This window comes from Notolepis coatsorum (assembly GCF_963971535.1).
Source record: "Notolepis coatsorum genome assembly, chromosome: 5".
NCBI classification, from domain to species: domain Eukaryota; kingdom Metazoa; phylum Chordata; class Actinopteri; order Aulopiformes; family Paralepididae; genus Notolepis; species Notolepis coatsorum.
This window is the reverse complement of record NC_140169.1, coordinates 99,641,737-99,654,831: the sequence shown is the minus strand read 5'-3', so window position 1 is coordinate 99,654,831 and position 13,095 is coordinate 99,641,737. Positions and strand designations below refer to the sequence as shown.

The 13,095-nt window shown below is 40.3% G+C and overlaps 1 protein-coding gene across 1 annotated transcript in view; it reads left to right on the top strand.

Annotated features, from left to right (window-relative positions):
- The window catches only part of epb41l2 (erythrocyte membrane protein band 4.1 like 2), a 160,007-nt gene that overhangs the window by 46,031 nt on the left and 100,881 nt on the right, over nt 1-13,095 (top strand). The window contains exons 2-4 of the mRNA XM_084314197.1: nt 2,303-2,649; nt 4,974-5,078; nt 9,524-9,724. Coding sequence (XP_084170323.1) covers nt 2,317-2,649; nt 4,974-5,078; nt 9,524-9,724 — 639 coding nt within the window. The 5' untranslated portion in view covers nt 2,303-2,316. The remainder of the gene's footprint in view (nt 1-2,302; nt 2,650-4,973; nt 5,079-9,523; nt 9,725-13,095) is intronic.

Sequence of the window (13,095 nt, the reverse complement as noted above, 5' to 3'; positions counted from 1 at the left end):
ATAGCGGTATAGGATCACACCATTGTGCATCAAATGGCATTATGAAGATATGATCCCACTGAAAGATGAGAAACCATAATATTGAATTATTACACAATGGATAAAAAAAGGTGTGGCCCTTGCACCTTACAGTACATACATACTGTACACACACTAAACTAACTGAAATGTTCATTCTCATCACATCCTCTTTTTTTACTCACTCTCTCTCCTCCCCTCCTCCCTCTCATCCCTTTCCTCTCCTCTCCTCCCCTCTCCTCTCCTCTCATCTCCTTTCCTCTATCCTCTTTTCTCTTCCCCTCCTCTCCTCTATCGCTTCTCCTATTATATCTCCCCTCTCTTCTTCTTATCCTTTCCTCTCTCTTCTCCTCTCCTCTGCTATTTTTGTCCCCTCCCCCTAGACACGCATGCCGAGAGAGACACACAGACACACACACACACGCACACGCACACGCACACGCACACACACACACACAGATTTTGAGAGAGAGAACAAGAACACAATAGAGACATTTTAGGGCATTTGGTTTTGGATTAACCATAGCTATTTTGTAAAATGCAAAAAGAGTGGAAGTGATTGAGTCGTAAGAGGGAAGACGAACATATTTGAACTCTTGAGTGAAGCGTTTAGGTGGCTGGATTATCTCATTCCCCAAAGCTATGCTCCTTCCCTGGAGACGGACTGACTGGGCGTGTAGTGAAAAAGAAATATGTGGAACATTAGAACTAACATTACTTCACCTATGAATACAACACCGCTTTATACAATCTTGTTGTAACTAAGATTAGTTGAAACTTTAATTTTTTTGTACATTTTAAAGTTAAATGCATCAATCTGGTGCACTTTGAGAGCAAAATAAAGAGGCTAGATCTATGATGAACTTTGTGCTCAAAACACAAAATCGACTAGACTAGTGCTTCCCAATCCTCTCCTCGAAGCACCCCAGCCGTTCAATGTATTTGTTAAATTCCACCACCAGCACACCTGATTCAACTTAACTAGCCCTTTATTAGTTGAATCAAGGTGTGCTGGTGGTGGAAATTAACAAATACACGGAATGGCTGGGGTGTCTCGAGGAGAGGTTTGGGAACCACTGGACTAGAGCATACATTTGAGCCATCAAAGAAATTAAGCAAAAGTGGTTACCCGTGTTGAACTGGTTTATTTTTTAGAAAATATAAATATATAGTGGATTACTATTATGACTACTACCACTTCCAATACTACTGATACATCCCTATTGGCAAACTTTATATTTTTTTTAGGGCTGTCAGTTTATCGCGTTAATTAGATTAATTAATTACACAGCAAATTATCGCATTATGAAAATTAACTCAAAATTAATTACAAAAAAAACGTTTTTTTTTTTTTTTTTTTTTTACATTTTTTTTATTTTTATCATTCATTCCATAAGAATGTAGAATACACATTTACAGACTTTTGTTTTAATATGGTCCATTTGCATGTTCTTGGTATCTGATTCTAGGGACATCTATGAATCTCAGGGAATGTATTCCCAGTGTCAGAAATACTGTGGGCTAGATCCACAAAGAATGGATTGCACGGTGCAAGTTGCACCCTTACTTACAATTCATTATGAATTGAAAATGGGGGACCCTGATGTAAACAAGATGAAAGTCTTTCTCTGGTCTGCATCCCCTTAACAATTGTGTGTATTGAGCCGTACTGTATTGTACCCATTCTGCAATCTGTTAATAACATTTTCATTCAATCAATCAATCTGCCTGGTGATTGATTGAATGAAGATTTTATTTTGAGTAAATTGTAATGAACCAAATGAGAATATCAATAATTTTTTTTTATCTTTGACTGTGAATAACACCATGCTCAAATTGACCAGACCTGAAAAATCTAAGCAAATTAATAGATGGAAGATGATTAAACAGAAGGTTTTGTAGATACAGTACTGAATTCTGCCATCCGGACACATGCAATTTGAAATATGATTATAGAATATAGAATATCAGGCATAAAATGGTTATGCGATTAAAATGCGATTAATTAGATTAATTAATTACAAATCCTGTAATTAATTAGATACATTTTTTTAATCGCCTGACAGCACTATTTTTTTGTTTCCTTATACAACTGTGGCGGGACTAATTAGACTGTGGCTGGCCGCCACAGTCTAGGTCATTAATTGGAAACCCTGGGTCTTATCATTGTGGTGTGCTGGGTCTTATTTATTAAGGGTCTTATCATGGTGTTGTGTTGGGTCTTAAATATCATCATCATCATTATCATCATGGCTGACCCCCCCATGTCTCTCTTCCTCTACAGGTTGACTTGTCACCATGACAACAGAGGCAGGGTCTGAGACGGAGGTAAAGGAGAAAGGCGAGGAGTTGGACGCACAGGCTGACCAATCAGAAGAGAAGCCCACAGAGGAAAACCAGGAAGTAGTGGAACAGGAAGTAGTGGAACAGGATGTAGCGGAACAGGATGTAGCGGAACAGGAAGTAGCGGAACAGGAAGTAGTGGAACAGGAAGTAGCGAGCACTGAGAGGAAGGAAGAAGGAGAGGAGGCAAAGGAGGGAGGAGAAGAGGAGAAGAACAAGGAGAAAGAGGAGAAGGGAATCTCTCGCTTCCTGCCACCATGGCTTAAAAAACAGAAGTCACAGAGCCAGGTAAGAGGGAGGGAGATTTGAGTATTTGAGGAAGTGTGTGTGTGTTTATATGAACAGACATGTTAACTTGCTGGTTTTGTGTTTATGGATGTTAAACCTCATAAGCATCACGCACTTGCGCACACTCGCGGCACTTTGTGCTCGTCTACCGGGTCGGGGCTGCATTTTTCACAGATCATCCAATAGACCGTTCGAAAGTTGAATTTGCCGCCTTTTGATCGCCACCACACTCAACCAATTGCATGCACACTCCGTCAAATGACCACGTCCAGTTCTGAACGGTCTAGAACTGACCAATCACCGCTGATGGCGAAAATGATTGATCACCATTGTAGCCAACGAGCGTCTGCTCCGAAAGAGACCGCAGACGGGTGGGTTAGAGTGGGGATAGGTGGGGAAAGTTGACGAAGAAATCAGTTGTTGTGACTCAAGCATCAGAATGAATGGAAGAGGATCGGCCATTTTGGATAATCACGCTGTATTTTTACCGGTACACACAGCTCTAGGGCTGACCTTCAAAGCTTTTTTTTAGGCAATCGAAGCTTCGCGGCCGAGCTTCGATTTTAATTCGAAGCTTTGAGGAAAAAAAATATATATATTTTTTTATTATACAGCACTTTGGTAAACTTTGTTGTTTTTAAATGTGCTCTATAAATAAAGTGGATTGGATTAATTAATTAAGTAGCCCCTTTCGTGACTGTGACGCAGCCAACAAGGTTTCACTCGGCTGCGCTGCCTGGGTGCAGTGGGGCTGCTCTCACAGCCAACGACATGACATTAAATAATTATGTTGCAACCTTCGTCTATCAAGCAAACAATTATATTATATTTAATTTATAATTTATAATTATATCAGACAATGCACCTACAAAAGCAGATGATTACAATTAAATTAGCCAACTTGGTAACACATTAGTCATAGCAGCATAGGCATAGCCTTATTAATGTTTTGTGTGGCGTCGCCGTCGTGTACAACTCCAAGGGATATTCCCTTGGAGATGAATTTTTTTTTTTACACTTCGATTTTTTTTTTATGTTCGAAGCTCATGCCATCGAACGAAGCTTCGAAGTATTTAAGACAGCCGTACACAGCTCAAAACCTTTCTGGGTTTTCAGGGCTGTCTTAGCCTTGATCTCAGCTGGGAGAGAGTTCCAGAGGGTGGGGGCTGCCATGCTGAAGGCTCTGTCCCCAAAGCTTCGTAGGTGGGTGATGGAGAGCAAATCTGTATCTGAGGAGGCAGCTACTCCACTGAAACCCCTCTGAGGAGGAAGAGGAGGCAGCTACTCTACTGAAACCCATCTGAGGAGGAAGAGGAGGCAGCTAATCCACTGAAACCCCTCTGAGACCACTTTTTTTATAATGCCTGTGACATGTAATCGCAAAATTCACATCAATTATTTTCTTTTCACGTCAACCGGCTGCAGCTTTGACAGTGGCTGGTGTGAGCTGGGTAGTGTAGTTTTATGAAATTTCGACCCTGGGTTTCCTCTTTGTTAGGACTACAACGATTTCATGACAGCATAATTTCCGCGTGTCTAAATCATCCGGTTTCTGATGCAATGCGCAGAGATTTTTATAAGCTCATATTTAGCTAATAACACTTAAAATTAGGGATGCTCGATATTGGCTTTTTTACCGATACCGATATTGTCCAACTCTTAATTTCCGATACCGATATCAACCGATACCGATATATGCAGGTAATTTCAGGTAATTAACATTAAATATCTCTTGTTGTGGAATTAACACAACATTATGCATACTTTTGACAATAAATAAAATCAGAATTTGTTCTTACTTGCTTGCCTGAGTAAATAAAGGTTATAGAAATGTAAAAAGAAAACGATACAGATATTTTCCGATATCACATTTTAATGCCGATATCGGCCGATAATATCGGACATCCCTACTTAAAATCATTGGTATACAAACGTAATGCTGAAAATATACACTTTGACTGCTGTATTGATAGGGTTAGGGTCTTTACTCTTGGCTACATTTGAAAAAGAAACGCAACTTTACTTAATATTATGGACTGTATTGATCTATTTATGACGTGAAATAAATCTCGGCCCGGTACCTATCGGGCTTACGTTTGAATATCTCCTCCTGTGATGTCATCAGAGGACACTAAATATTTGTGTTGCATTCATCAGCTCAATGAAATGATGTAGTAGATGAAAAATAGGTATTGCTATTTTTTCATCTACATCATTTCATTGAGCTGTCTTTTTGGTTTTGACTTGCGTTTCACTAAGATAATAAAACTACAGGTCTTCCTTCCTTCTCTTTTCATCCCAAAAACAACCAACCAACCAATCAGGTGGCACCCAAAGATACCTCCCCCATCAAGGATGCCCCGCCCACACAGGAAGCAGTAGCCACAGTGACGGAAGTGAACGGCCACGCGGAGGAAGTGGAAGAAAAGGTGAGGGAGAAAGAGGCGGAGACTCACCCCAACGCTATTGCGGACACTCGGGTACTGTTGTCCCATTGGTCAGCTCAGCTGTTTCTGAAGCCTTTGGGTTGATTGGAGCAGTCGCATGTTGTTACAGATTATACAGATACACAAACATACACACACACACAGGGGAGGGAGAAAGAGGCGGAGTCTCGGTTAGTAGAGAGTCGATAAATCTTTTTTGCATTGAAGGTGGTAAAATAAAAGGCTGACATTCCAAATTCAGACCATTCTGCTCAGGGGATCAGACATTTGAGCGAGTTAGACAGGGTCCAAAGTTTCAATCCAGCATCATTGCGATACAAGGCAGTAGCTTTCTGGTAATGGCCTTATAGATAAATAGATACTGATGTTTATTACGGTAGCCTCTCTGACAGAGAAGACCGCCCTACCTTATCATAAAGATTTCAGTGGTGAGTACCATAGCTATTAACCAGTAATACATCTGACAGCAGAATGATAGATAGTGTCTAGGGGTTTAAGGGTGGAAGGAGCAGCATTTTTACAAATAACATCTCCATAATCCAACACTGATGGGAAAACTGCTTCAAGAATAATTTTAATACTAATCATAGGGAAGCTTGATATTTATATTGAGTGAATCTCTCAATGTTAGATCCATTTGCAGTGAATATATGCAAATTATTATAATAAATATTTCTTGCTCTAGTAAACGGCATGGGTTTTGTTTTATTTGCATTACATACCGGTTTACGATTAATAAGAGCTTCCTGAAGAGCATTTCAAGAAAGTTGCAAGTTCTCAATGGCCAGTTGTACAGAATCAACAATACAATACACAATAGTGTCATCGGCATAAAGATGGACTTGACAACCACTCAATGAAGAGACAATATCATTCATATAAATGGTGAAGAGGATGGGACCCAAAATGGATCAAATGCTTTTGTCACATCCACAAACAGGGCAGCACAGTGTTTCTTATTGTCTAGAGCGGACACTATATTTTTTGTAACTAATATAATAGCTGAAATATTGCTGTCATTAGTAGGGATGTTAACAATTAATCGAAGATCGATTGATTGATCGTTAAGGATTTACTCGATCTACTATCAAACAATGATATGTTACAATGTTGTCCGTCTCTTATTACATTGTAGTAATGTAATAAGTACTCTTACTACATTGTACATTGTAGTAATCCGTAGAATGGTGTATTTTCAAAGCATGTTTCAATGAACAGATAGAGGGCTATCACAAGGAGGCAACTACTTCTGTGTCTGGAAAATAAGCGAGGGAAAAAAAACACAAGCGACGGCAACTTGCAAAATTAAGCAGGCTAAGAGAAGTGTTGATAAAATAACCCAAGCCAGTCTGCGCATTTATCGAAAATGGCATGATCGTTATGGTTGATGGCGAAGGATTTTGGCAAATGATTCTTGAGCCAGCATACTATATCCCATCCTGAGGCACAACCAGGCATGCAGTCGTGCACAAACGCGGTTAAACGCCGTTTAGGTATAGGTCACTGAGGCAGAAGTGCGCGCGGATGTGCACGCGCGCACACAAAAATTCGTTCACAATTGTCACTGGACTCGTCGCGCCGGCCGGCACTTATCACCTAGACTTTGCATAATAATAGGATACCGATAGCATAACAACGGACTCCTCTCCTCCACTACCGCCTCTCCACCAGCGTCAATGAGTCCTCGGAGCAGCCACCCAGCTCCGGCGGGGAGTCGCTGAAGGAAACTGTCCTTCTGTAAACTAACTCTAAGTTACATTGTTAATTTAGTTTGTATTTACTTTTCTAGTTTAAGTTAATTCAATTAAAGAAATTGTAACTACAATTAAATTTAAAACATTTATGCATAATAAATAATCATCTGTTCTGTGCGCAACCGAGGGAACATGTATTGCACGTGGCATTTGGGCATTTCCCATATTACGACTGCACCACTGGGCAGAACCACCTTGCGCATCGAGGAGAGCTACACCGATGCGAAGTTCAGAGTTTCTCGCACAGCTAGCTAATGTTACCGGTGCTCACAAGGTTGCATTGACGACCGAAATCTGTTATCATCACTTGCTACTACATCACAGAGGACTGGCAAGTCACCACTGCTGTGTTGCTAACTAGAAGTTTGCCGGGTCGGCATATGGCAAGCCCCCTCGCGTAACAGTTAAAAGAAGCCATTTCCCATCCCTGGACACAAATCCGACTGACTGGTGGAAAGTCAATGCGGGGAGATTCCCCAGGCTGGCAAAGCTTGCACGCCAGTACCTCTACTACCAGGCTGCCGCTGCATGCGCTCCCGTCTGACTATGTCGATATGCTGGAATCGGGACCATGCATGCCAGTCAGTCTGATACCAGGCTATCTTGTTGCAAAATAATAATAATAATAATAATAATAATAATAATAATAATAATAATAATAATAATAATAATAATAATAATAATAATAATAATAATAATAATAATAATAATAATAGCCTTATTAAAAATACTATTGTTGCTTTGTTAGTACAGTTGATTGTTTTCAGTGTTTTATGCCCCTATTTAGTTAGGCCTATTGGACATTTTCGTTGGCATAAATATATTTTAATTTTGTTTATTTATTAAGTTCATATAAAACTGTGTTTAGAACATTGTTGAGTTTGTTAAATACATGCTTTAAATTTGTTTAACCTCTTAATGTTTAGATTTTTAATTTTTTTTGTTAAGCCCGACTGGCCCGGTACTGGGCCGAGATTCATATCACTCCATAAATGGATCAATACAGTCCGTATTAATTAATGTTGCGTTTTTTTTCTCAAATGTAGCCAAGAGTAAAGACCCTAACCCTATTAAAACAGCAGTCAACGGTGTATGTTTTCACCACTACGTTTGTTTACCAATGCTTTTAAGTGTTAGCGAAATATGAGTTTGTAAAAAAACTGGAAACCGGATGATTTAGATGCGAGGACATGATGACGCCGTCATGAAATTGTTGTAGTCCTAAGATTGTTGGACATCGAAATTTCATAAAACGACACGACCCAGCTCACACTAGCCGTAGTCAAAGCTGCAGCCACTTGACGTGACAAAAATATATTGACGTGAAAATGGTGATTATATCTCACAGGTCGAACAAACCTCAACGTTATTGCCATAAAATACAATGTATATTGTTTCTTTACCTTTCTGTGAACGTCTAGGGAAAAAAGACTCATCGCAAAAATGGTGGAGCTATGGACATAATACAAAAGTAACTACTTACATTAGATTTCATTCATGGTCTTTGCTGCCCTGTAACGGGCACCTGGTAGTACTAAATCCAGATTTAACTATGCGATTGGAAAGAGGAGATTTAGGCCAATCCATAGATGTATGACTTGGCCATAATAAGGTCATTTATAGGCCTGATATTCTATATTCTATATTCATATTTCAAATTGCATGTGTCTGGATGGCAAAATTCAGTACTGTATCTACAAATAAACCCTGTAAATCATCTGCCCTTTATTAATTTGCTTAGATCTTTAGTACACTTGATCTCAAGAAGGTGCTGAATGAGCTCAGTGGCAATCTTTCACTTTTGGTCAATGTTAGCATGGTGTTATTCACTGTCAAAGATGGAAAAAATATATATATATTAGGGGTGGAACGGTTTACAAAATCCACGGGTCGGTTCGTATCACGGTTTTGGGGTCACGGTTTTCAGAGTGACTTGAAAGAAATTACATTGTTTACTTGGTTGGTTGTTATTCCAAGATGGTTGCTAGGCAGGATTGGAAATTGGTCTAATTGTTTAGAACACGCACGCACGCACGCACGCACGCACGCACGCACGCACGCATGCACGCACGCACGCACACACACACACACTCGCACTCACACTCACACTCACACTCACACTCACACTCACACACACACACACAGAGGCCGGTCCACCCAGTGACATAATCACATCTGGGGAAACGCCTGTAGCAGGAGACTCGCTAACAGTTCAGCTACAGGACTAGTTAGCTGTTAAACAGTTCAGCTACAGGACTAGTTAGCTGATTAACATGTCAGCTACAGGACTAGTTAGCTGTTTAACAATTCAGCTACAATACTAGTTAGCTGTTTAACATGTCAGCTACAAGACTAGTTAGCTGTTTAACATGTCAGCTACAAGACTAGTTAGCCGTTAAACAGTTCAGCTACAATACTAGTTAGCTGTTTAACATGTCAGCTACAAGACTAGTTAGCTGTTTAACATGTCAGCTACAAGACGAGAGAGAGAGAGAGAGAGAGAGGGAGGGAGAATGTTTAGGGTCTTAGAAACATTTTAAACTCTGTCATTCAGCGAGAAAATCAGTAAAGAATTCTACAGACAATGATGAGACTGAAGACAAACTGTTGCTGACATTTGTTTTGGTGTGTTCTTTCTTTCTCTCCCCTTCTTCCATTTTTTTCTCTCTCTAGCCTACCCAGGACGCTCGGTCTGAGGAGGTGACGGTGGAGTGTGGAGGAGAGGAGGAGGAGAAGAGGGCGGAGCAGGGCAGAGCTAAAGCGGACCATCCCTCCATCCTCCAGTCACCCCTCCGTTTGGTGAGGAAGGCGAGGATGAAGGCTGTGATGTGTGAGGTCTCCCTGCTGGATGGAATACTGCTCTGTGAGGTTGAGGTGAGTTTTAACACACACACACACACACACTCTGGTAAAAAATGGTGGAGCTATGGACATTATACAAGAGTAACTATACTTTTGTACAGTAGATTTCATTCACTGTCTTTGCTGCCCTGTAACGTGCGCCTGGTGGTATTAAATCCATATTTAACTCTGCCATTGGAAAGAGGAGATTTGGCCTGATACATATATGTATGACTTGGCCATAATAATGTAATTTATAGGCCTGATATTCTATATTCTATATTCATATTTAAAATTACATGTGTCCGGATGGCAAATTCAGTATTGCACCTACAAAAAATCATTTAAATCATCTGCCCTTTGTTAATTTGCTTAGACTTTAGTACACTTGATCGTAAGAAGGTGCTGAGCTCAATGGGCTCCTTCTATCGGCCAAGTCCATGTATAGTGGGTGGGTGGGAGGGGTTGTCCATGATGCCGTGGAGCTTCACTAGGCTCCTCCTCTCCTCCACCACTGCTGGATCCACAATTATGTCTAGAAACTAGAGCTGGGCCGTTAACGGCGTTAACGTGCTGCGTTAACGCTATACTAGTATCGCGCGATAATATAATTAACGCATTAATCTAATTTTTTTTTTTTAACCTTTATTTACCCAGGGTAGGTTCGCTGAGCACAGATGCTCTTTTTCAGGAACGCCCTGCTTCACATTCACACAGTTCCATTCACACCTGGGAGCTGCCCAGTACAACCACAGTTGACACCATTGGCCACTGAGCAACTCCACTGGAGCAGTTGATTCAAGCCATGTCACATAGTTCAAGTTTGAAATGATTCTTTCTGTTTTGCTCCTGAGAGTGCTAGATACTGTACTGTACTGGTAATATTATTTATTTGTGTTAACTTCTGAATAAAACAACTTATTAAACACAACACACAAGTACATCTTATTGAACATTATTTTGATATTTCATTACCAATTATTATAGCAAAACAGCTTTTTCAAACAGTCTGTAATGCATTTTGTTAACGGGAGATGGGCTCATGGTGTAATGGGCCACCTGGCCTGAGAAACATAAGGAGGAAAGAAAAAGTAAAGACTTACTTCTGGTCATTATTTGGGTAGAACACACATATTTTGAATGCCTTCGGCAGGTTTTTTTTTTTTTTTTTGGGCCATTTTAATCTAGATTAATCTAGATTAAATCCAGGATTGCAGATAGATTAATCTAGATTAAAAAAATGTATCTATGCCCACCTCTACTAGAAACATAGACATATAAAATCAGACCTAGAAACACAGACTTATACAAACATACATAGAAACACAGATGTATAAAAAAGACGTATAGAAGCACAGACTTGTAAAAACAGACATAGAAATACAGACATATAGAAACAACACGGATGTATATAAACACAGACGTATAGAATCAGACATTTAGAAACGGATGTATAGCAACACAGACATAAACGCAGGCATAGAAACTAGAGTTGTTCCGATACCGATACCAGTATCGGAATGCCGCCAATACTGCCTAAAATGCTGGTATCGGTATTGGCGAGTACACGTAAATTCTAGCCTCCGATCCCATGACGTCATTTTTCTCCTGCTGTGAGTGAGGATTATAAAATGAACGTGTTTTAAAGTGTGATGCTGTTTGTCATTTTAACAGCAGATACACTTTCTTAAAATTACATTGTCCCCGACAGAGCGGTGTGACGGGGAGCTCGGACGGGATGTGTTTCGCTTGCTGGTGTTATTATACTGTAGCATTAACAGCTGAAAAGCTAGCTAGTTGGAACAACATCCGCTTTAACGTTACATCAAATCAGATGATCGCCTGTCCTTTCTCCAGGACCTGACACTGGCCGTCTATCAACAATAATGCAACCACCCACGGTGAATCGTATTTAAGTCAAGTAGCTACTGACTAGCGTTAGCTGACTAACGTTATCAAATGTCAATGTGAAAACCTTGCGGGAAGACGAGCTAGGTCAGCTAGCTTAGCTTGATAACGGTACCATGGCTAAAGTTGGTGCTATTCATAATCCAGCAATAATGGCTGCAGACCTGCAAGCAAAGTACAGCAAGTTCCAAGTGCCAAAGGATAAGAGTCTGAGGCGGAGTCTCAAAAGAGAATGTTGACTATTTATTTTGCATCGAAAATCACAACATGAACGTTACTACTAGTCAGAGCCTCTGCTACTAGCTAACAGACTGGGTAGCGAGTGCAACACCGTTTAACGTCCGTGCGGATCATTGGAGTAGGGTATATCTGCAGTGCCGCAGCCCCATACTCATTGATTAATGATACTAATACTAATCTATACAATCACCTGTTGTTGAATAAATACCATTACTTTCTAGTTATTACTTAAAAACAGTATATATAAAACAGTATCTGTAAAAAAAAAAAAAAACGTAATTTATATAATATAGTTTTTTCTTTTTTTTTTATGTATGCACTGGTATCGGATCAGTATCGGTATCGGCCGATACCTAAAGCTTAGGTATCGGAATCGGATCGGGAAGGAAAAAATGGTATCGGAACATCTCTAATAGAAACGGACGTATAGAAAAACAGACATAGAAAAGGACAGAAACACAGACATACAGGACTGTGAAGCTATGCATCCCCCACCCTGTATCCCCCCCCCCCCCCCATGCTGCTTTGACACCCGAATTTCCCCAAGGGGGATCAATAAAGGATTATCTTATCTTACAGTATATAAACAGACGTAGAAACACAGACATATAAAAACAGACATAGAAACACAGACGCATAGAAACACAGACACATAGGAACACAGACACATAGAAACACGGACATATAGAAACACAGACACATAGGAACACAGACACATAGAAACACAGACATATAGAAACACAGACGTATAGAAGCACGGACATATAGAGACATACACAGAAACACAGAAACACGGACATATACATAGAAACAGACATATGGAAACACGGACGTATAGAAACACAGACGTATCGAAACGGAAGCATAGAAACAGTGTGTGTGTGTGTGTGTGTGTGTGTGTGTGTGTGTGTGTGTGTGTGGGCATGTAGGCGACACGTGAGTGACAGTGTGTCAGTGTGTGAGTTTTAATAGGATTAGAGTTTTGTCTGTGTGTGGGGGCAGGGGGGACGCACAGCAGGGTTTTGTCTGGTGACGCACACACACACACACACACACACAGCGGGCAGATTAAGGGGGTCCCCACCCGATTCTAAATGTTACACATCTATTCCCCCCTTAAAGGCATGTGGCCTTGACCCATACACACACTGAAAGGATTACTGGAATCATTCCATGATGCACTGTCACACAACATTACAATGTACAGTATCCACCATGTTAGTCACGTTATATATATATATTCTTTTCAGTCTTTG